Below are 22,744 nucleotides of genomic sequence, written 5' to 3' on the forward strand. Positions count from 1 at the left end.
TCTTCAATATACATATATTTATATTTTTCCATAAATCTATTGTAAGCTTACTCACTTGAAATCATCGGGATAAAACTCAAATGGTTGCGTGGGAATTTCGCCACAGTTCGTAATAATAACTGGATCCATTGGAAAATCATCAGTATCTGTTTTAACCTAAAAAAAATGGCATTTTACAAATTTAAAATTATTTTTTTACTTAAATTAAACTCACATCTTCAATTGCATGCACCGTATCCATACCATCGAGAACTTTACCAAACACTGTATGCTTACCATCAAGCCACGAAGCCGATATAGTAGTTATATAGAATTGGCAACCATTCGTGTCGGGTCCACGATTTGCCATGCCTAAATATCCCGGACGATTGTGTTCAACGGTCAATGCCTCATCTTCAAAATAGTCACCATAAATGCTGGTAGAACCTGTGCCATCGCCTGTAATTACCATAAGTGGGTATGGTGTACAAAAATACCRCATTACTCAATGACATCACAAATGTGCAACAATTTGATAAATAGAAAACCACCACAAGTACACACTGGAAATTACTTGGCACTCAGAATCTTCCGAAGACATAAATAAGTAGCTACACAGCTAAGAAATGATAATTACGTGGCGATGGACTTTCTACTGTGGTTTCAAATATGGTGGTAAAAATCGATAAACTATGTATATAATAATAATACGAGTGACCTAACCTGTGGAAAGTAAGATGATATGATTTTGGAAGAAAATATTGAATAAAAATTTGCTAGGTAAWTACTACCATTGTTCGAAAATCTAAAAAAACTGACACAAAACTAATATTCCTATGACAAAATGCGGAAAAATATCTAATCGTCTTAAGACTATGATGTTATTTTGTTTTATTTTCTAGTAAAACATTTTATCATATTTATTGCAATTTTATGACATAAGCGGTCTGTAATTGGACKTATGTATGTCTACTTTAGTAAATTTGACATATTGCCGAAAGTTTGATTAAGATTGATATATTACAGTGCTATATGATATAGCCTCAAATTTTTTCACTCACTAGACACAATCGCCCATCCAGTAGAAATTATTCTCCGAACTACCAAAGACTCACCATTTAAAATATCACCACCTTGTATGAGAAAACGATTAATTACGCGATGAAATCTAGAACCCGCATATGTAGTGCCATTGATGCCACGCAAGCATATGTGTCGAAAATTAGCGACTGCCTTAGGTGCGATTTTGCCAAACAGTCCTAACTCTATGCGTCCCAGTGGTTTCTTTTGATGCTTCACATCTAAATAAACCTTAGAAGTCACTGTAAAGCTCAGACCATCAGCTATGGCTAGTATAGAAGTAAGTACGATTAAAACTTTATAGAGTGCCATAGCGGTATTCTTAGTATATCTTAATTACTATAAAATTTTATACGTTTCCTATGAACACAATCGTCGAACTAACCGCGTTAAATGTGGACTGTCGATTGAGGACGCGCGAAAATAACTGAAAATTTTACAAGAAACCTTATAACTATTGAAAGTTAAGTTCAAAAGCATGCATTTTCACCACCCACATATCGATACGTGGTACAATGGAAGGCACCTAAATATATGCACATATTTCTATTAGCGATTCTTATACATATCTTTTTACATATTTACTGAAAAACATAACTATTTCTAAATATTTTGATTTTCCACCATTGTCTAATAGATGACGAAATTGATTTTCAATTCTTTCTTTTSTCTATTTTTAATTTTCCTTTTTTGGATTAATTTAGCATAGAAATGTTTTAGTTTGAGTTTTATGTAGATCCGGCATTCAGATAGCTTCGAGGATATGAGAGTATGGTATTTATAGGAATTTTTTAACTTAGTATTCGGTTCAGAAACTTTATATGGTTTTTTTTTAAATCTCTGTTTTCAGAGTCGTTGAGAAAAACTTCTCCAACACGGGTAGACCGACATGAGATTTTTTTGCACAACGTTCTTAGATATACCTATGTGCATATTTGTCAGATAATTATCGAAATTTTGATAATAATTTTTGATTTCAAATTTATTTTTCACAAAAAAAAAATACCTTTTTGCAAAGTCATTTTGTCAAAAAAACAAAAATTTTGATCAGTCCTTCGAACATTATCTGTATTCATAAAGTATTATTATAATATATTTGGGTTTTGAGTTTTATATAATTTAAGCAGAAAATCGTAAAATGCTTATTAAAGTACAAACTCAGTTAAACATATAAAAAATTAATCTTAAAAGAAGTTTTAAATGCATATACATACATACATATATGTATATATATAACAAAACAGTTTCTGTATAACTTGTTACTACTCACATAATACGCTGTCTCTTATACACATCTAGATGTGTATAAGAGACAGCAGTTAAACATATAAAAAATTAATCTTAAAAGAAGTTTTAAATGCATATACATACATACATATATGTATATATATAACAAAACAGTTTCTGTATAACTTGTTACTACTCACATAATACGCTCATATACACTCATGTGTAAGTATAATTGTAAATTTCCAAGTGCATGTAAAACAAATTTCACACAGTTAAATGCAATGCTAGATTTCATGTAAACACTTYGTTATCACTCGTTTACTTATTGGCTACATCGTTTAGATTTCTTACTCGTTACTTTGCTTATTCGCTATTTTACTTTCGCAAAGCTAGTATACACACACATATTTACATGCAAAGATTTTCAACTAATGCGCCTGTCGCTTGAGCTTGTTCGCTACCGACACACACTATTTTCACTTGCAGATAAAAACAATAAAAACACTGCTATGTATAAAATTCTTGCACCAGGCGATAAACAATAAGCACTTGTTTTATTAGTTTTTCACACAAATATTTAATTTATAGCAGAGCTACACATGAATTCAAATTTTTTCACCGACTGAACGCTTGTAGCTGACTTTTTCGCAACGAATAACGGAACGGGAACTAAAAAGAACTGTTAGCAAAGGAAGTAGGTTTGCATTCGTATTCGAGCGAAAAGGGTTGTTGAGCGAAATTATTAAAKAGTACGATTAATATTAAGTCGTAGTTATACAAATTAAATAATTATGTAAATTTGTTCAATATTATATGTATAACTAGCTAATAAAATGGAAATAATATTATTTAATGCAAAATCGATCATCATAATGCCTTACAATTTTGCAATACATTTTTGTGTCGAAATAGCACGCTGAAGTTTGTCATTGCCGAAAAATGTGCAATTTTATTTTATATCTTATTAACGGGATATTCTAGTTTAGGACTGAAAAAACTCGATTTTTACAAAGTTGACAAGAAAGTTGGTATGAATTTTTGGACGCAACTTTTCACGAATAAAAGCGATAAAATAAAAGCAAGAGTGACAATTTGTACTATTAAAAATAAATATGGWAAACCAAGCACAAGTATATATGTATGTACATATGAACATACACGTATATCGATTAAATTGTGTAATTTCTATATTATTTGCAATTCTGCTTGAAATTTTGAAACTTTTCTTTCTTCTTGGTGCAAAAATTTGATAATTTCAAGACTTCAATTCCAACCAAAATCTTTATATCTGCTTTAATAATAATRATAATTAGATTTTGTTAAATAATTCTTTTATTTAATTTTTATTGCATGTTTTACAAATGTTCTTATTTATGCAAGTATTGAAATGCCTTTCATTTGAGTTTGTATGTTACAGTGTTATAATGAATTTGTTATATATGTATATATACATACATATGTATGTATGTGTGTCCTAAGATTAAATAAGCTACCTTTAGTTAGTTACCGTGATGCATGTGTAAAGTTATGTATCTTATATGCCTCGCTAACATCAATAAATTCTACATTTGGTTATCTAATCCCATAATATTGTACATTTAAATTAATAAAATATAGATGATGTGATATATGTACATATATATTAACTTCGTTGAATACGTCCTTGACGCTCTGCGTAAGAAGCTGAATATTAATTACAAATTAATAAATACAATGTTTAAATGTATTGCTCTGCGCAGATAAGTGTATAAATAATAATCTACATTATATATGTAATTAACGATTATGTTTAGTGCAAATGCCTTTGTAACATCTTAATATTTTTGTATATTCATAAATGTATTCATAGACCTATTATAGGATGCATAATTCTATAAAATGCTAGTAGAAAATCTACAACTTGTTTTTTTCACGATTCATCTTTCATTTACTAACAACAAAGTTTTTAATGCAAAATTATAAACTAACGCTTTGTACAAAAAACTTAATTATTTCATAGAAATCATATGTATGTTCTCTTTGTGGTTTACGACGTTGGCAGGCTGAATTACTTGACATTGATTAAAGCAACGCAGTTTCAGGAGGTCATTTCGGATGGCCAACGACGTACGGTGCACACTTAAGAACTTTAGGTGTGGCTCCAGGCGCGCAGCAAATAGATCATTTGGATCGCTTAGACAGTTTTTCAGTGCATCGTCTTGTCGCCACTATCACAGTTGTTTTTCGAGATCGTTGTTGAATCTTCATCAGAAGATTCTGGCGAATCCTATATGCGTTTGCTCTTATTAGGGTGTATAAATTTGCACGATTTGCCTAAACGACAGTGACCACGCATGAAAGCCTTACACACACCGTTATTGGAATTGCCGCCACCCCCACCGCGGTTCTGACCTCCACCGCCACCACCTGAACGCCAATTGCCGCCTCCGTTATTATCTTGGAAGTTTGAACCGGTGCGCCAATTGCCACCGTTGTTGCGATTTTGGTTGTTATTACTGTGATGATTATTATTCATGTTATTCCGTTCAAATAGATTCGCTGGTGCCATATTTGGCATAACACGCGGCGGCATCAAACCCATTGGTCCGAAATTGGGTGCATTATTGAAGGGACTTTGTGCTGGGCCATACTGATTACCGCCATGCATTTGCCATTGCGGGTTGCCGGCTCCAGGACCGAATGGGCTCATCATATTCTGTTGTTGTACTGGGGGTCCACCAGCCATGGGACCCATTGCTGCCAAATTACCGTTGAAATTGCCCGTTTGCCAAGCTGGATGTGGACCTGGGCCCGCCGCCGGTGTGGGAACTGGCCTTGGCATTTGCATTTGCGTTGCCAGTAGATTGTTTGCTGCCACACCAGCATACTGTGGCATAAAACCTGGATATGTATTCAGGTTACTTGGCGGTAATGTGTTTACCTGGGCGGTTGGTAAGTTTCCAACAATAGGAAGGTTACTTTCTGTTGACTTAGGTGAAGTCTTTGGCTCAGGCCAAGGCATATTGGTGTAGTCGCTTACAGCATCTGGATTGCCGGTAATATCTTCTAACGGTATGACAGGTATGTCGACTGCGAAATGCGGTTCTAATTCAGCTTCTGCCGGTGAGTCGGGGATCATGCTGTGGGAGAAGTATAGTGCGCGCAGGGTAGTCATCTCGCGTTCGGCTTGCACCTTACGCTGTTTAGATTGATTACCATTCGGATGTGGTGGTACACCATCAACTTCGATCAGCGGCCGCCACTCGGTTAATGGTCGCATATTGTCCTCATGTGTGAAACCACGTCTGGCGATATTAATCGCATCGCGTTCACTAAAGCGTTCCAGATTTTTCATGTCCATAAAGGACTGTGCTTTTGTCACATTTACGCGCTCTGTTTCGTCCAGTTCAAAGTAACGTATCTGCTCGAGTTGTTCTTGAGGTCGCCAAGTTAACTTCTTCTTTGGACCTTTGCGGCGGTGCAGCATAAGCACACCGGGTGGTCCATTCGGACCACAACCAGGACCAGGCGGTTTGGGCGCATCTTCCTCTGAACTCTTTTTGGCGACATCTTCTTCCCCATCACTACCAGTGATATCGACAGAGCCGCCGGCATTAGTCGCTGTGGCATCACTACCGTCATCACTAGTCTTTTGCTCTCGCAGTACCTTCTGTTCTATATCTTCCTTAACCTTCTTCAAGGGTATATCATCATCATCTTCTGTGCTATTTCCCTTATCGCCTGAATCCAAATCTTCCGCTTTATTGTTATTGTCTCTGCTATCATTCTCCTTATCGGATTTGTCTTCGCTCTTAGTCTCGTCCAAGGTGTCCTGGTAGAATTTTAAAGGCGCCACCTTTGGTGCATCTGGACTGGTAGGTGGTGAAGGACCTTCCTTATTTTGACCGGCACCAGGAGTAGTGGGACGCTTACGTTTAGTAACTTTTTTGGGCACCATTGATGCTGAGAGCGCGTCCGAGAAGAGATTTGTCTCGACAAGAGTTTGAACTGAAATTAAAGAAACAATGATTAATATGGTGTAAAGATAGATTTAAGATCATTTCGACGGCAAATTGTATGGGGGTAGGAGTTCAGATGTTAGTTTTTGCTTTTGGTCCATTGTATACAGCTACACTTTGTTTTTCATTGCGCGTAAGGTGAGAAATATTCACTATTATCAAATTAATTAATAAATTGTTTAAAATATATAAACTTAATTAAAAAATAAGTTTATAATTTAATACATAACTAAATTAAAATTTGGCACGCGGTGATCCTTAAGATCAACCAAACTCTATTGTGGTGCACACAGATTGTGATCTCAGTACAGAGAGCTTGAAAGGTTAGAAATGGGAATACATTATTAAATTTTTATGATGAATTCTTTTTTGTCACGTTTTTGTTTTTTGGAATTGCAATACTCCGGAGAGTCAGTATGAACTAATGTACATAGGTGCGATTCAGATTTTTCAAAAAGTTACTGTCGGGAAGCTTTCTAGTAGATATAAGTTCAAAGACAGACTTTTAAAACTAGCAGCTAATCGAAAGGTAATCTAAAACTATTTCGAATAAAAAACTAGAGATTAATTAAGAGAAATGATCAGTGGATTCATTACCAAGGCGAAACGTTGAATGAGTGGTAAAGCCTAAAAGGGAAATAATGCTTAAAAACAACCATTGAAAGTTAGACTGTTATCTGAAGTTTCAAATGTTTCTTTGCGATCATAGCTTTAAGGTGGTGAAAGGTCAGAGCATTAAAGGGTTCAAGATCAAAAATTATTTTAAAAAAATATCTCGAAATATAGTAACTAGGTGTTATTTTTGTTCGTAAGTGATTTTCATATACCTAAAAAAGGAAAGTTATCCGTATCAAATAGATTATAAATGTGGATCACAAAGGGGAGGGGTGAATTTTGTTAGATCACTTTCAATAAATCTCCGGATGAAACAAGAGGCATCTTCGTGGCGGCAGTGACACATATCCGACTGAGTTAAGTAAGCTCTGAATATATGCTTAAACACTTATATATACAATAAATTAAAACACGCTCTGGGCAGTCGAAGCTTGGAGGCAGACAAGATATTAATTTGGTTTTCTTGAAGAGAAAACGTTCGTCCATATTTGTAAACTGTTTTAATTTTTTTTTTCAGCCGTATAGTTCAGGAAAAAACTAATAGCTACATCTACGATGCAATTCCAAAATAATGTAGGTATATGGCATATTGAGTGTGGTCTGTCATATAAACTTGAGTTTCCTTCTTTGCAACTTTTTCAAAATCTTCTGACTCGTTAGCAAACATCGTCGTTTCTTTCTAAGGCTAACTTTTTTGTGATAGCGTCAACATATTGCTGACATAGTTACGTCTAATGCTGCTGAAGTTTCAGACTTTGGCCACATATACATTACGAGTGGTTCCGGTTGTATATACCCCAACTTTCATGGGAACAGGGTTATAATAGCTTAAAGTGAATAAACTATTATTTCTGAACAGACAGTAACAAGGTTTGTGAGATGAAATGTTCGCTGGCAGATATTTATCTAGGGTAATGCCGGAAAAGCTCTTGATTTACATATTCCTACAGTGCCGACCGATCGGAGTGAGGTGCTTAGTCATTGAAGAATATTATTTTTGTTGTGTTTTGAGGTTATTATATAAATAATTAATATTACTTTTGATATAGTAATTATTTCACCAGTGAAGTAAAAGTGGTAAGAAAATGGGTATTTTAGAAATTTAACTATCAAAACCTTGTAGATCTTATATGTGGTATTAATTGAAATAGGAATGCTAGTGTCATATCATCCAGGTAGGTTAAATCGGTTTTGTGCAGCCAATAAGAACGCGTCACGCAAATTTCTTTTATAGGTTAATAGGTCTAATGCTATACAGAAGTAGACTTTTCATAAATGCATTTATATTGAGTATATGAAAACAGTGGCACAATACGCGTTATATATTTCAACTACAAGGAGGGCTGGAAATCATAATTACATATTCCAGCTTTGATATATATATGAAGAAAAAAAAGCATAAGTATGTTGAATTTTTTTGGAAATCGTGATTGAAATTGTGCATGAAAATGTCATAGAGTGAGCCTTTTCTAAACGAATTGTATCAAAATGCTTCAAGTATATGCCTTCATAGGTCTTAAAAATGTATGCAGAAATTTCGGTAATTTTGGCGTCATCTTGCCTTTAGTGAATCTTTTTCTACACGATTGTAAATAACTTCAATGTATAAAATGGTAGAAAACCCTAAACCCATTTTTTCCATTTTTGTGTAAAATTTCTTTCCGTTTCAATTATTAAGACTGCTTCCAAACTTCGGCGACCATTAGCTCAAATAATTTATTTTGTTGAAAAGAATTGTTTATTAATCACCAACTCTTTGTTGTCTTATGTTTTAATGTTTGTTTTCTTATCAACTAAAAAATAATAAGCATTTTCGTGGCATCACAACATTGCAATGTACACGAATAAACAGTTAATGTGAATATCAAAATTAGGATGTAAGATAAAATTCATACTTAACAGCCTGTTTCCACTTGACTAGGTGGGCGATACTACCAACAGTGATAATCTCATTCCGGTTTGTGCGTCGCTTGATTTTGTTAAAACAATCAACAAAACAAAAAAAAAATAATGCCTTTCAAAAATTGTTTTGTCGGCACAACGTTTGATTGTTTATACCAATGAAGTCGCTGAACTATTTTTAAATTCGCTTGTGACATTTTGAAACTCAAATCTCGATGACGGTTTTGATGCATTTACACTGTGCTATCGACCAATTTCTTCGCAAATTATAGTGGTATTTATCTCGGTGTGCCTGTTTCATCAATTACAGCAACAATTAATGCAAAAAGCTCTGATATCAATGATAATTTGTTACACAAATATTAATTAACGAACAAAATTTGATTTTAAAATTATAAATATCATCCATCTACTAGTAGGAAGTGAAGATCGATCTTATATCACGTATACGTATTGTTGATCCTCTCCCGTGACAAGAAATTAATTGTTATTTATCACTTCGAAACATCACATTAACATTAGATGATTTAAGCACCATCTGCATTTTTAGGTTATTAAGGAGCCAATCCAATTTTTTATACTTAAATTCCGTATCGTTCTTTTTATCACATCATGAGAAAAAAAAATTATCCGCGTTAAAACACCTTAAAATTACTCCGCTGAACCATGGCGAGACCATCGCAAGTGGTGTTTGACAATACGCCTATGTTGCTTCTAGTCTATGTAGGAATTTTGGTAACAGAAAACAATGATTCAATAAATTCAGTTCCATCGTTCCACGCAGTCCAATGAGGAAGCGTGGTGTTGCCAACACTAAAGAGACGACAGTCTAAATATTTTATAAAACACAAAATACCACCTTAAAAAAGTATACAATATAAACCACAAGCAAAAACTAGTATCATCCAAACTCCTGCAAAGAAATAACGCAGAATGCTATTAGTAAATGTCGTAACACAAAATACTTACTTTTCTTTGGAGCAATAAGTTTGATAGCTCCAGGCTTCTCGTTAGCTACTGTCAGATTGTTGATATCAATTTTAGATTTCTTTTGTGTTGGTGAATCACTGCTACTTGGTGGTGGTGAAGGCCGTTTTAGTGAAGATGGCAAACTGGTTGGAATTACGGTACCAGGAGCAGAAACGCTTGAAACTGGTTTCTTTAGTCCTTTCCGCGATGGTGGTGGGGGAGCTTCCTCAGTAAGGCCATGRGAGCGAAATTGTGATTTGTATGTTTTCACAGTTTTAGCCTTTTCCGAGTCACGACGAATTTCTATTGACATTGAAGCCTTCTTTGAGGGAATGGTTATTGAAGTAGGCTTTGTCAAATCCGCTTCCGATTCGTCTTTTTGCTTTTTAGGAATACGACTAAGTTTATCGGAAGTGGATAACTTGGAACTGGATTCTTTATCCTTTTCATTTGGTGTTTCTTTTTCGCGTTCTTTTTCCTTTTTATGTGACGAAGAAGAAGTACTAGCAGATTTTTCCTTATCTTTATCGCGATGTTTGTCTTTCGAACTTGTTGACGACGAAGATTTTGACGATGATGATGAGGATCTATGTTTACTGGAGCTACTGCTACTGCTACTACCCTCTTTTCGATCTTTGTCTTTACTGGAACTTGAACGATCCTTATCGCTTCGATGTTTATCACTTGAACTGCGGTGTGAAGAGGACGATGAGGAAGATTTTGACTTGCTCGAAGATGAACTTTTTGATTTGTGACTAGATGATTTGTGGCTAGAAGATGACGATGATTTCCTATCTTTATCACCCTTATTTTCTTTATCCCTACTTTTACTGTCTCTGGAGTCTTTAGAGCTCCTATGTTCTCTATTTATAGATTTCTCACTTTCTGTATCTATAGACTTTTTTCTTTGTTCTATGGATAGCATGTTACTATCCGGTGTTATTTGAGATTCTTCCTCAGCGCTACTTTCACTATCTTTATCTTGTTTATCAGTTGATGTTCGCGTATCTTCTTCCTCTTCTATAATTGTAGAGTCCACAGTTCTATCGGTCTCTTCCTCCTCTTCTTGAGCACCCATGCCACGATCAGTTTCTGCATCGCCCTTCATGTTGGCTTCATTTTCGCCATTATGTTGCATTTTCTCACATTCACCCTCATTCCCATTTCCTTGAGCAATTTGCTCAACATCAACAACAGAAGAAGCTAGTTGGTTGGTTTTTGGTACTTTTGTCAAAACTTGTTGACCATCTTTATAAACCAGTTTGAACACCAATCCTGCTTCACTAGCTTTCTTCTGTGCAGGTGTTGGTGCGTAAGTAGAAGGCTCAGGCGGTACATCTGTGACATCTGCAAGTGGATCTTGTTCAGCGGAATTTGAAAGCGACCGCTGTACAACTGAGGGCCCTTTTACTTTTAATGGTATATTAGAAGTTTGTGGTATTTTGCTGTCTTGCCGTATAACAGGTGTTGTTTGGGTGGCAGGTATTGTAGAAACATTAGGAGTTGCTCCACCGATAACCGATTGCTGTGGAGAACTTTCTAATTGAGCAGTTGTAGTATTTTCTGTCACTACTTTCAACCATTGTTCCACCAAACGTTTTGCAAGTATACGTACTCCTAAAAAAAATAATAAAAATGTATAAAAATATAATCGTCATTTAGGCGATTGTTTAATAACTGTTTTTTTCAATGAATTTAAATTAAACCGATGCTGTCAAATGTAGACAACAAATATACACTACAAATAAATTTTGACAGCAAAAAAGATCAATAACAAAGAATAACTTTCTAAACTTTTTTGATGTCAACTAGAATTGGTTAAACTTAATACAGCCAGGTTTGCCACAAATGTATTTAAATGTATATACTTCTAATTAAGATTAAATTGTATATATATCTTTAAAGAGGCACTAATCCCTAATTTTCTTCAAGTTGTACACTTAAATAAACGTAAGTGGTGACTATATCACTTTGTCAAAAGAAACTTACCTTCATTGCCTCCATCCCGGCAAAGACCCTTCACCAACTTTGGTGCAGAATTTATTTTCAATCGATCCACATCAACTGGACAAAGTAAAAGCAGCTCTAGAATTTCTTGCACAAGCGGCCAATTCATTGCACGTATTGCATCGTTTAACCAGTTATATACCAGTGACCAGCCACCAACACCCATAAATTCACCAAGAAGCTCTGTTTTAGTAACTTTTAATATTTGTACATAAATGCATTTTGAAACAAGTTTTTTTGAATATCTATTCATCAATCTGAAAAAAAAATACACACTATTAGTTTACTTTGCATAAAACAAATTCGAACTAAAATGCAACCCTAAAATTAAAATTACATTCTTCACGAACGCATTACGCACAGTTGCATGACAAGTAATGACTTTGTGTTTTGCACATTGATTTATTAATATAATTAATTAAACTCACCCCGCGATCCGCTTGACTTCTCCAATGCTAAGGATGCCTCCATTATCGTCCAAAAGCACCTTTAGGCACTTAAGAAGTTGCAAAGGTACTATGCGCGGCTGAAATTTTAATTAAAATCAAAATTAGTACATTAACATACAATTTAGGAAAACACGATATCTATTTGTTTAGAAATTCTTTATTTACTAAATGTATTACATTGAAATTAATTAACCAACTCACCATATTTGTTTCAAGATTACTTCAAAATAATCTTAACGATAGCCAATAATTAGACGATTGACGTCACACTAGTTCTCTTGTTTCCACTCTTGATACTTTTTGTATTGTTTGACTCTAATTACATAACTTCAGTACGCATTCATTACTTTCCATGTGTTTTCAACTACAAAACAAAATTAATCAAACTTTTAATAAAAATGTACAATATAGTACGTGCGTGATTTACGATACATATGTATGTATGACGGAAAAAAGTACAAAGAAAACCTAACCCTTAAATTTCTTTATTTCATCATAACCTACTTAAAAATTTACTGAAAAATTACCTAAACGCTTTTATTTGCAATAATAAACAAACATAACTATTATTGTTATGAAAGACAATATTTTTAATGAATAATTTTAATAATTCAATCCCTCGTTGACGATCTTGTTAAATGTAATGTTACTCATCCCAAASTATTTTGCAAGACTACTGTGAAAATAGTATAGAGAAATTTTCCAACATGGCGACATGTGGCTGTAATAGATTGCTTTATTTCAAATCACAGCTAAATTTAAGTAATATCTTTCGGCGTTGCCAGTTTGCAACAAAAAATGGCTATACAAATAATTTCGCCCCCCCCCCCGACAGTTCTTGATATTTCCAAACGTGCGACTTCGCATCTTCGGCAGAAACGTGAAAATAATTCGTTTTATTAGAATACTTGCCGAATACAATCCATCAAGTGGCAACTCGCAAATGTGTTGAATGGTTCATGTCCAGGATATAATCTATTACAATGGGTTTAGCCACGTTTCCAGCATATTCTATGTGCATGGAAAACACATTTCCTTCTATAGCAAACTATTTAATCACTAATTTAACTTATGCATAAATGCCACTATTTTCTTCAATATACGCTTTCAAATTTTAACATCATCAACGACAGTATTAACCGAAATTGCGAACATTTTCTCTGTACTCGGCACTAATATGCCTTTTGAAGTAACACTCGATATTTAACAAATTTGTAGCGTGGATTCACATCCMCATACATACATATCTCCTCATAAAAAAGTACAAAGAAATAAACACGATTCTTCTCCGCATAAAATAGCTACTTATAACCTAACAATAAAAGATTTGCTTTTGTTTACTTTGTTTTCCTTTTTTTCTTTACAAAAGTACAGTCTGTTCAAATGCAAGTAGGTATAATGCAGCAGAGATAAAACAAAGWAAATTATCAAATAAACGCCCAGCGCTGCAAATTTTCACGTCCAACTCACCCGCAAACACGATTTTATCTGAACAAATGTCTTTCTTTTTCAACGAATCGTTGAATCGAGCACAGGGTCGCAATCACAGAGTGTGTTCAATAAAATTGCTAAACTCTGAAGAGCGGTGTATAATATCCAGAGTGAGTAAGAAACACAAATGATAGAAAACGTCACAATTTTCGATATCGGAATAATAAATTTTGGTACTGTACTCAAGCGTTTTTTTTTTAGAAATTTGTAAGGACTTTGTGAAAAAGTATTATCTGTGATAATTCACACACAAAACTATATATTAAACAGGTAGCGGAATGCAGGAGAGGGCAACTGAAGGCCTGTCTTTTAAGCTGAAACTACATATGTAACTCGCGTAGCGTAATTACCCAAGACACATACAAATCTTGTTTTAGGTAGATTTTATAACGAACGAAATACTTACTTTGCCACTGATCTGTGAACTAATGAATACAAATAAAAAAGGTAAACAACTTAATAATTTCTCTGTGGTTAGTCATACATGAAGTGTTTACACACTCCAGTGCAAGAAAGTGTTCGAATTGTTAGTTCGAACTTTAACCATGTAGTTTGAAGAACACATAAAACATAATAAAATTGATAGTGCAGACACGTTATTATCGAACTGTAAACGAATCGACCTATACACAGTGGTGGCACTTACTGTGTGCCTGTAATTTTACAGGTAAAATGAAAAGGGAAAATTGTTATTAAATATGTAGGTATTTTTACATGTATTGTCTTTATCAAATAAATTAGTACATACTATGTACATATATATGTAATAAACAACAAAGCAATGAGTATGCTCTAAAACTCATGCAATGGATAATGCAATAATGAGTAAATAGAAAAAAAAACTTATATATATGTTTTACTTATACATAATTAAGAGTTAACATGAGTATAAACATGTAACTGAAAAAAAACTTGTCGAAAATACACATAAATAAATCCTGTTTAGTTCGTATCATTTTTATACTATGGTATAATGCAAAATTGTGTATTTTGCCTAAGGAAACTGCAAATTGCTGGTTCTATATGTGCGTATATAGTTAGAATATTCTTTTACTGTTTGCTAATTTCATACAAATGCCTACTGTTCACTACGAAATTGAATATTTAGTATTTAATCGTGATATAAATATGTATGTATATAACTTCTGCTGTTTTGCTCAAGTGAAAACTAAATACTCAAAACTACTGGGTTTCTTATTATTTCTCCAGCATTATTCTTAGTTATCTCTTTATGTAACAGATAACACATAATTTGTTCAACATAGCATATCTTCTTGTTGCTTTCAATCGTCATTTTGTTCCTTGTTAGTAGATTTTACATTAATATTGTTGCTGTCGTTAGTGGCTTTTGTCTTTGTTGCATCAGTCTCGTTGTCATTTATGAATACATTTTCTCTTCCAGTTACATTTGCTACTCGATTTGAACTCGTGGGCTGTTCACCTTCATTATCACTTATATTTGCATTGGCACTGCAAGCCGCCATTTCATTGTTAATATTAGCGACGGCTTCATCCATTTCAGCTTCGAGCTCGGCAACATTTGGTGCAGTTTCATTTTCGTCTGATTTATCTCGTAACGGATTTATTATAACTTCGGCGACGCCACTTACATTTCCACTTCCACTCGCCGAACAATTTAAAACGTCGCTATTCTCAGATTTCACTAGCTTCGGTTTGAACGTGTTGTTTTCCGCATTAAGCACATAATTCTTGAATATGTCTACGTATTTTGTTGTACTATAGCCAGCGGCGGGTGCAACGTTATTGCCACTTTGTGTTGCATTGTAATTTTGGCGCATGCGTCGTTGTTGTGTGTTAAAATTTGGACTTTCGGAGCGTGCACGCTGYAGTTGTGGGCGGGTTGTGCCTGTTGCATTTTGATAATTATGATCATATTCACGTGAACGTCCAAATTCAAAACCATTTTGCCAATGCACATGCACATTTTCATACGAGGGATCCTCATAGCGATTTGTGGCCACTTCACGTCGATTCTGCTCGTATTCACGCAAGCGATTCAAGGCCCGCGGTCGCATATTCAGATCGCGCCTCAAGGCTGTCGAAGCGGCTGCACATGGTGCGTGCATCTCAGCATTAGCTGCACTAAAACGCATTAAATCATGCGGCATCATGCCACCCAAACGTGGCGTATAATATGGATTGGACATATGCGTGGCGGCGGAGGCAGCATCACAACCACTACAATCACGCGAAAACATGAAATTGAAGTCGATCACCTGTAAGAGTTGCAAGAAAATATTTTTAATATGAGTTTTAGTTTTTTCCTATACTCTGACTCACCTTGCACTCTGGCCCCTGTCCAATCCATAATGGTAACCATTTGTTTACCAGCAACCATTGTAAACTGGACTTGGAAATGCGATTCAAGGTGCTCGAATTCGCTGTGTGCTCAGGACTGGTTGTGCTTGTTTTAGCTGAAGTCGCAGGCGTTGAGGTGTTAGTATTATTTGTTGCCTTCTTGGTGATTGCATTTTTAATGGAGACTGTCTTTTCTGTTGCAATGTTGTTAGTATTATTTGAAGAACTTGTACTGGGCTTATTTGAGTTTAAAGCGAGTGCTTTAATTTTTGGTATAGCGCCGGTTTGGCGTGTGCCTGACGAAGTGGTGGGTCCATCATTGGCATTGCCATTATTAATACTTATTGATAACGGGCCAGCGGAGGCAGAACGTGGTTCTCGTTCTTTGATATTATTCGGAAGCACTGCTATAATAATGAATACAGTATTTATCAAATTAAACAATTATTGGTTCTGGAGACTTACGACAATTGAATTGCGTAGGTATTTGTTGTCCACCAGCGGTAGTATATGTGGTCGCCATGCTGCTACCTATACCGATAGAGGCGCGATATATATTGCTCATACTCTGCGCATTTTCGCCCTGCAAACAGCTGAAAAAGGATGAAGCGCTATTTTTAACATTATTGGCATCTCTTTGACTACTGCTTGTTGTGGTCACATTGGTTGCTGTAGACGCAGTGGTATTTGTCACTGCCGGATTCATGCTGCAACCACTATTAATAATTGGTGCATTAGTAACGCTAGCACTGGTATTTAAACGTATGTGACCGACGGTGCCGAAATGTGAGTGGCCGAGTACTGCATAATGGCCACCCAGGTTGTAGTGATCAATATTGCCGCATGACGAGCTTAAATGACGCTCAATACGACCGATACCATGACCAATGACATCTAAACGCCCGTAAACTCTAGCGCCGCTGCCGGTGTTACGATATATGGGTTCATCACGAATTTGTTCGTAAATATTTTCGTAACGCAAACTCGGCTGGTAATTGAAATTGTAATAATTCTGAGATTCGGTGTCATCGAAACTGCGTTGGCGTTGACAGTTATTGTTACTGCCATAAACCGAAGTGGGCGCTGTGTTGGATGCACCGGCTCGTGAAGCGTTGAAGCGATTGGCTTTAGAGAGAAGTGATATTATTTATAAAAAAAAAGTGCTCTGGGGATTTACCTCCTTGTAGATCAATGTGAAAATTGCGACGAAATCCTAAACCGGAGCGCACGGCACGTGGCACGTCATAAGCTGGCGATGTTGTATTTGTGCGATCGTAGAGATCATTCCTATAGCTTATATTGGGTAGAATGCGTGATTGATTGTTGCTGTTCGTGTTGTTGTTGCTATTGTTGAGATTATTAATGTTAGGTAGATTTACATTGGCGTCGGCTTGAGATTGGGGCAATGCATCGGCAGGGGCAACAGCGTTGACGCCAGCACCAGCAGCAGCAGCAGCAACAGCTGCAGTATTATATTGCTCAAGGGATTCATAGATGTTTTCGTAGTGTGGATGATTTTGCTGTTGTTGTTGTTGCTGTTGGGAAGCATTGCTATTGCCATTGTTGTTTAAGTTGATGTGCGCGTCACTGCGTGAGTAACCGACTGCACCCTCGACATTGCTGCCCTCAGCTTGACTATTTTCATCATCTATGATACCACCGGCTGCTGCATTAGCTTGGCTAAAAAATAGAAAAACGTTGATAAATTTATTATTATGTTTTTTATTAAATGTATGCATACCGTGCCATTGCACCCTGCTCTTCCATTCACATGGGCTTATCTATCATACATACACCAGCGTAACTGCGTCCGATAGTCATGGAAGCAGGTAGTATGCGCCACGTGTCAGTTTCTGGGCAGTAGACCTAAAAAAAAATCGTCAATTAGTTCAATAAATTCATAGAAGATGCTGGCACAAAAGCGGCGTACCTCAACTGAGCCTAAATTCGAGGTGCCATCATCTCCGCCCACAACAAACAATACACCATCGTGAGCCACAACTCCTGCATTGCGTCGACAATAGGCCATATCAGCTACAACATGCCATGAATTGGAATCGGGATCATATGCTTCTACAGATTTGCGCACCATTGGACCATCATGACCGCCAACGGCGTAGAGTATATTATTCAACACACCCACACCAGCACCCGAACGACGTGCCGACATATCAGCTACGGGTGTCCACATGTCAGTCTCTGGATTATAGCGTTCCACCGACGATAAGCATTGACGCGAGAAACCATCATAACCGCCAACGGCGTAGAGTAAACCATTAACAACACCAACACCAACAGAACTGCGTCGTGTGGACATCGACGCTATAAGACTCCAAAATTCGGTCTTAGGATCGAATACCTCTGCGCTGCTGAGACCCGTTGTACCATCAAAACCACCAACAGCATAAATGCAGCCATGCAATACGGCAACACCGAGTGTAGAACGACGCGCCTCCATGCTAKTACATGTGAGCCACTGATCTGTGGCCGGATCGTACACATCCACGGTGCGCACACGCAAAGAGCCGTTGAAGCCACCAACAGCAAACACCTTATCGCCAAGCACCGCCAAGCCAGCGCTGTAAATGCATATTAATTATTAAAAACTTAAACAAATACATTTACTTTTGTTTGAAGCGGCACTAACCGACAACGCCTATTTGGCATTTCTGCCGCCTGATACCACTTTTCCTCACGCAGATCGTAACACTCGACCGAACGTATTGCCTTGGGTGCTTGGCCACCAATGACTAAGAGTATCTTCGGCAGGCCGACTGGTTTACGTGGTATGGTACGTGCAGATTTGGTGTCATTCGGCAGCAGATGATATGTTAAGGCTTCTATTATTAAATTCTTGCATATTATATTGCCTTCCAACAATGGCTCCTTGTCGACGCGTTGAGTTATGTATTCTTTGGAGAGAAAGGGCAGGCGTACATGTTCCATGAGAATAGCAGTGAACTGCTCGCGCATAGTCGGATCATAGCGTATCCATGATATTACACACTCATAAACTTTCTCCTCACTTGGCACACAAATGCGATCGTTGCATATTAAAGTTATCACTTGTTCATGATTCAAATTGAGAAATTCATCGAATTGAATTACTTCACTAAAAAAAAAAAAATCATAATGATTAGCGTCAAAGCTAAAATTTCAAGGTTATCACTTACTTGAAATGCTGTTCTATGTAAGTGTCTGCATAGTTCAGCAAATCCACGCAGCCGTGTATGTCTGCAAATTCACGTATTCCCAAACAGTTGCTGGCATCCAGTTGTGTTTGCAAGTAATCGCAACAGGCCTCACGCACGTCTGTGAGCTGCAGTAAGTTTGCAGCGGTTAATAACACTTGTACATTGTCTTCGTTTACTTCTACAGTYGATGTGTACACATATTCGATGAGCAGTTCCAGCGCACGATGATCAACACCTTGTAGTGTTATACGGCCCTGGCGTGATTCTTCAAACCCGGTGAACATAGCGTAAAAGTATGGACTGCAGGAGGCAAGTACCATTTTATGTGCTGGTATCTCTATATCATCCGCAACTAACGTTACATCACAGAGTAAATTTTGCCTAAACGGTAAATTTTTTTATTTATTAGACATTATGGCAGTTGCATTAATTTAGTGTCTCACACTAAATTTGTGAGAAATGTGTTTTCGGGAAGGCTTAAAATTTCTTGTAACCTTAAATAAGAATTTCAACCAAAATCTTTCCACTAACTGGGATTAGTGAAATTAATTTATGGGAAATACATTAAGTGGCTATGAAATAAGTTTTTTTGTCACTTCTCGTAACAACATTAGGCAAAGTATACAAAACAATGCTAAGTAAATTAATACTGTTATGTTTTTCCGTGCATTATCCACACGGCACATTTACATACATACATTTTTGCATGTGCATTGTCTGAAGGTATTGTCAGACGGCAAATCGGTTTATAAAAATAAACAGCTGGTGTCTAAAACAAAACATACTCATGAAGGGGCAATTCAAGTTCAAGGTATGTGCTTATGTGCCTATTAAAATATCATTATTTATTTTGTACTAAGTCAAATATTTTATGTGTAGCCTTGATGAAGTTCAAATACGCCACCTATTGCTCACGCCGACTGTCCACAAAACAAGAAATCTCAGTGTGAAAACGTTTATTATGAAAAATACTATTTCCTATACAAAGATGTGTTTATTTTATTAATTACTTCTAGCATTTCAAAAGGCGCATAGTATCGTTACGTGCCAAACAAGTTATCGCTTTGTTTGTAGCGTACACATAACAACACACATATGTATGTGCATACGTCGATCCAAACAAGTTCAGAGTGAAATGAAAAGCTCGACGTAATTAAACAAAGCTGATGTGTAATCGTGCGAACAATTAATTATTTGTTCTTCGTAAGCATGTAAGAGTACTACACTACAGCTGTTATTTATTTTCAGTATTGACAATGAAAGGCGGCGTTATGTTATGCCCATGCCAGCGGGCGCTCGAAATTTGTCACACTTCTTGTTTAAATTCTAATTAACAACATAAATATTTATATTTAGGTATATGCAAATAATTTGGCATGTTTGCTTGCCTTGAATAGGAAAAATATGCACGATGTGCAAATTAAAAATTCTTTTTTCTACACTTACTTGCGCATTTCGTTCATGGCCTCGAATGAGCGGGTTGTGTGTTGCTCATTATGATACTGTCCAACAGTGCGATCTTTGCCATTTGGGCGTTGAATATGTTTCTGTGAGCTTTCATCCAAAGAATTTTGACTTGCATAGCGGAGCAAACAACTGTTTAAAATTTCAATTAAAATATGCATATTAGACAGCAGTGTAACAAAAAAAAAAAAAATAAATACAATTATAAATATGTATCCAATTATATTAAAATTGACCAATAATTGAAAGTTGATAAACAAGCTCTTACCTGCCGTGCTCCATGCTACCTTCTGCTGCTGAATTTTGTATAACATTGCCATTGTTGTTGCCAATACCGCCGCCGCCGACTCCCCAAGCGCCACCTGCACCAGAACCTGCTCCACCCGTTGGCTGCCTGTGTCCTAAGTTGTTCATGATGCCCAGCGTGTATTTGGTCAGCAGTGCACTCAACGATATCATGCACCAAGCACTCGTACCTAATTCCACTGATTGTGGGCCGCAAAGCGGTAGCGTTTTTCACACAACTATTTACACTTAGAAAAGTAGAATATTTTCTTCAATAAATAAATATAAACAGACAAACAATTCACCCAATCAAGTTGTTTCTTCGATATTTTTCTTTTGACTACTTTTCTTTTCTATGCTCTTCTCTTTCTCTACACAAAATTTACAAGTGGTGCTGCCGTTTATTTCCGATTAACCGGTTGCAGCTGATCGTACAGGGTGTGCCAGATGATGAGAATATTTGTGATTGGCGACAATAAGACGTTATAATAAAATATTCAAAAACTGAATTTGACAAGAAAGGAAAATAATAGTTATAATAATAAAAAAAAATATGTATACATTTGAAAAAATAAACAGCAGTTATATAATGTATATTATGAATATTTTATAATTATTTAAAATATGTATTTACATACATATGTATAGTATATTCCTTTTAAGTTTATTTTAACTGGATTTAAAAAATTATTATTATTTTTTAAATTTTTGTGTGAGATTTTTCAGTTATAAATTACCGTTAACTTTAAATATCTCTTTTTATTCTACCGTTGTGCGCCCAAATGCATGCATCGAAAATTTTCAACACTCGGTGCTTGATGAGCGAAGTAAAGAAAGCTCAACGGCATGCCGGCCTTCAGCATGCGGTTATTTAAGCTTTTCTGTTTAAGCTTTTTTTTATCATTTCGGAGTTGATAGACGCAAAAGACAGGATAATAAAAGTTTAGTTAAATTTCTGACTTGTTGGCGATTGGTCGACAGTTTGCTGAGAAAAAGTTTACCGCTAAAATAATCAAAAAAAGTGTTATCTATAGATTTCTGAATAAAAAGGATGTTTGTTTGCGAAAGTGATAATTTATGTCAACAAGATTTAGGTATAGAAAATTGAAAAATTAAAAAATTCAACTTACATAAATTATTAAAACTATTTGAACAGAGAAAAACGTATAAAAAGTTTTACAATAGTATGAATTTTTGAAATAAATGTGGAAAAGAAGTTGTTAGAAGAGTTTCTGCTTTCTAAAAAAAATAAAATAAAAAATTAAAAAAAAAATATTTAAAATGTAAATTTTTATATATCGAGTTAGTTAAAAAAGTTTTATTTCCCTACCGTTCACTATTTATTTTCCCTCTGTAAATCACCATTTTTTCCTTTGTAATCTCTATCTTCAATATCCTCGACCAAGCTCTCTTTTGTAGAAATTATGACTTGGTTCCGGATGCGCTAATGACATAATTCCATCCTTTGAATTACCGAGCATCAACTGCAGTTTCAGTCACAGTCTGTAGCTTCTGCTTCGCCGGCATATGGCGTTCAACAGCGAGTGTTGCTCTTTGAGTGAAATTCAGTAACAACGCTGTGACAAAAGCAAAATCTTCAGCGCTTGTATTCCCTTCCACTTTTGTATATGTGCGTGTTTGAGTGCAAAGTGTGCGCTGAAGAAATTTGTTTTGGTGGCGCCTTTTTTCGTGTTGCTGTGAAAGTAACGGCTTTTATGCTCGCCGACAGTTTAGTTTTAATGGCACTTTGACTTTATGTCTA

General features: G+C 35.9%; 3 protein-coding genes across 7 annotated transcripts in view; all 3 read right to left on the reverse strand.

Moving 5' to 3' along the window:
• LOC108969099 (peptidyl-prolyl cis-trans isomerase, rhodopsin-specific isozyme) overlaps nt 1-1,466 on the reverse strand; it is a 1,948-nt gene extending 482 nt beyond the window's left edge. The window contains exons 1-3 of the mRNA XM_018933615.1: nt 1,095-1,466; nt 215-438; nt 56-156 (exon numbers count right to left, since the gene is read on the reverse strand). Coding sequence (XP_018789160.1) covers nt 56-156; nt 215-438; nt 1,095-1,371 — 602 coding nt within the window. The 5' untranslated portion in view covers nt 1,372-1,466. The remainder of the gene's footprint in view (nt 1-55; nt 157-214; nt 439-1,094) is intronic.
• A 3,010-nt stretch (nt 1,467-4,476) lies between these two features.
• On the reverse strand, nt 4,477-13,703 carry LOC108969102 (serine/threonine-protein phosphatase 1 regulatory subunit 10). 2 transcript variants are annotated; one of them, XM_018933623.1, is made up of 6 exons: nt 13,571-13,703; nt 12,431-12,593; nt 12,209-12,306; nt 11,763-12,037; nt 9,774-11,390; nt 4,477-6,276 (listed from the first exon to the last, which is right to left on the reverse strand). In XM_018933623.1, the coding sequence occupies exons 2-6, from the start codon at nt 12,431-12,433 to the stop codon at nt 4,556-4,558; spliced, it is 3,714 nt and encodes a 1,237-aa protein (XP_018789168.1). In that variant the 5' UTR covers nt 12,434-12,593; nt 13,571-13,703; the 3' UTR covers nt 4,477-4,555. The 2 variants fall into 2 exon arrangements, with proteins under 2 accessions (XP_018789168.1, XP_018789167.1); XM_018933622.1 differs by lacking the exon at nt 13,571-13,703 and adding an exon at nt 12,757-13,064.
• A 1,176-nt stretch (nt 13,704-14,879) lies between these two features.
• LOC108969106 (ring canal kelch protein) lies at nt 14,880-21,390 on the reverse strand. Of its 4 annotated transcripts, none has more exons than XM_018933629.1 (10): nt 20,966-21,373; nt 20,680-20,829; nt 19,213-19,614; nt 18,687-19,151; nt 17,970-18,618; nt 17,781-17,905; nt 17,217-17,719; nt 16,505-17,164; nt 16,022-16,443; nt 14,880-15,957 (listed from the first exon to the last, which is right to left on the reverse strand). In XM_018933629.1, the coding sequence occupies exons 1-10, from the start codon at nt 21,154-21,156 to the stop codon at nt 15,004-15,006; spliced, it is 4,521 nt and encodes a 1,506-aa protein (XP_018789174.1). In that variant the 5' UTR covers nt 21,157-21,373; the 3' UTR covers nt 14,880-15,003. The 4 variants fall into 4 exon arrangements, with proteins under 4 accessions (XP_018789174.1, XP_018789173.1, XP_018789172.1 ...); XM_018933628.1 differs by having other exon boundaries at nt 16,022-16,446; nt 20,680-20,826; nt 20,966-21,372; XM_018933627.1 differs by having other exon boundaries at nt 16,022-16,446; nt 20,966-21,372.
• Nucleotides 21,391-22,744: the final 1,354 nt, after the last annotated feature.

Source organism: Bactrocera latifrons, unplaced genomic scaffold (genome assembly GCF_001853355.1).
Source record: "Bactrocera latifrons isolate USDA-ARS-PBARC rearing strain unplaced genomic scaffold, ASM185335v1 scaffold_24, whole genome shotgun sequence".
Classification (NCBI taxonomy): domain Eukaryota; kingdom Metazoa; phylum Arthropoda; class Insecta; order Diptera; family Tephritidae; genus Bactrocera; species Bactrocera latifrons.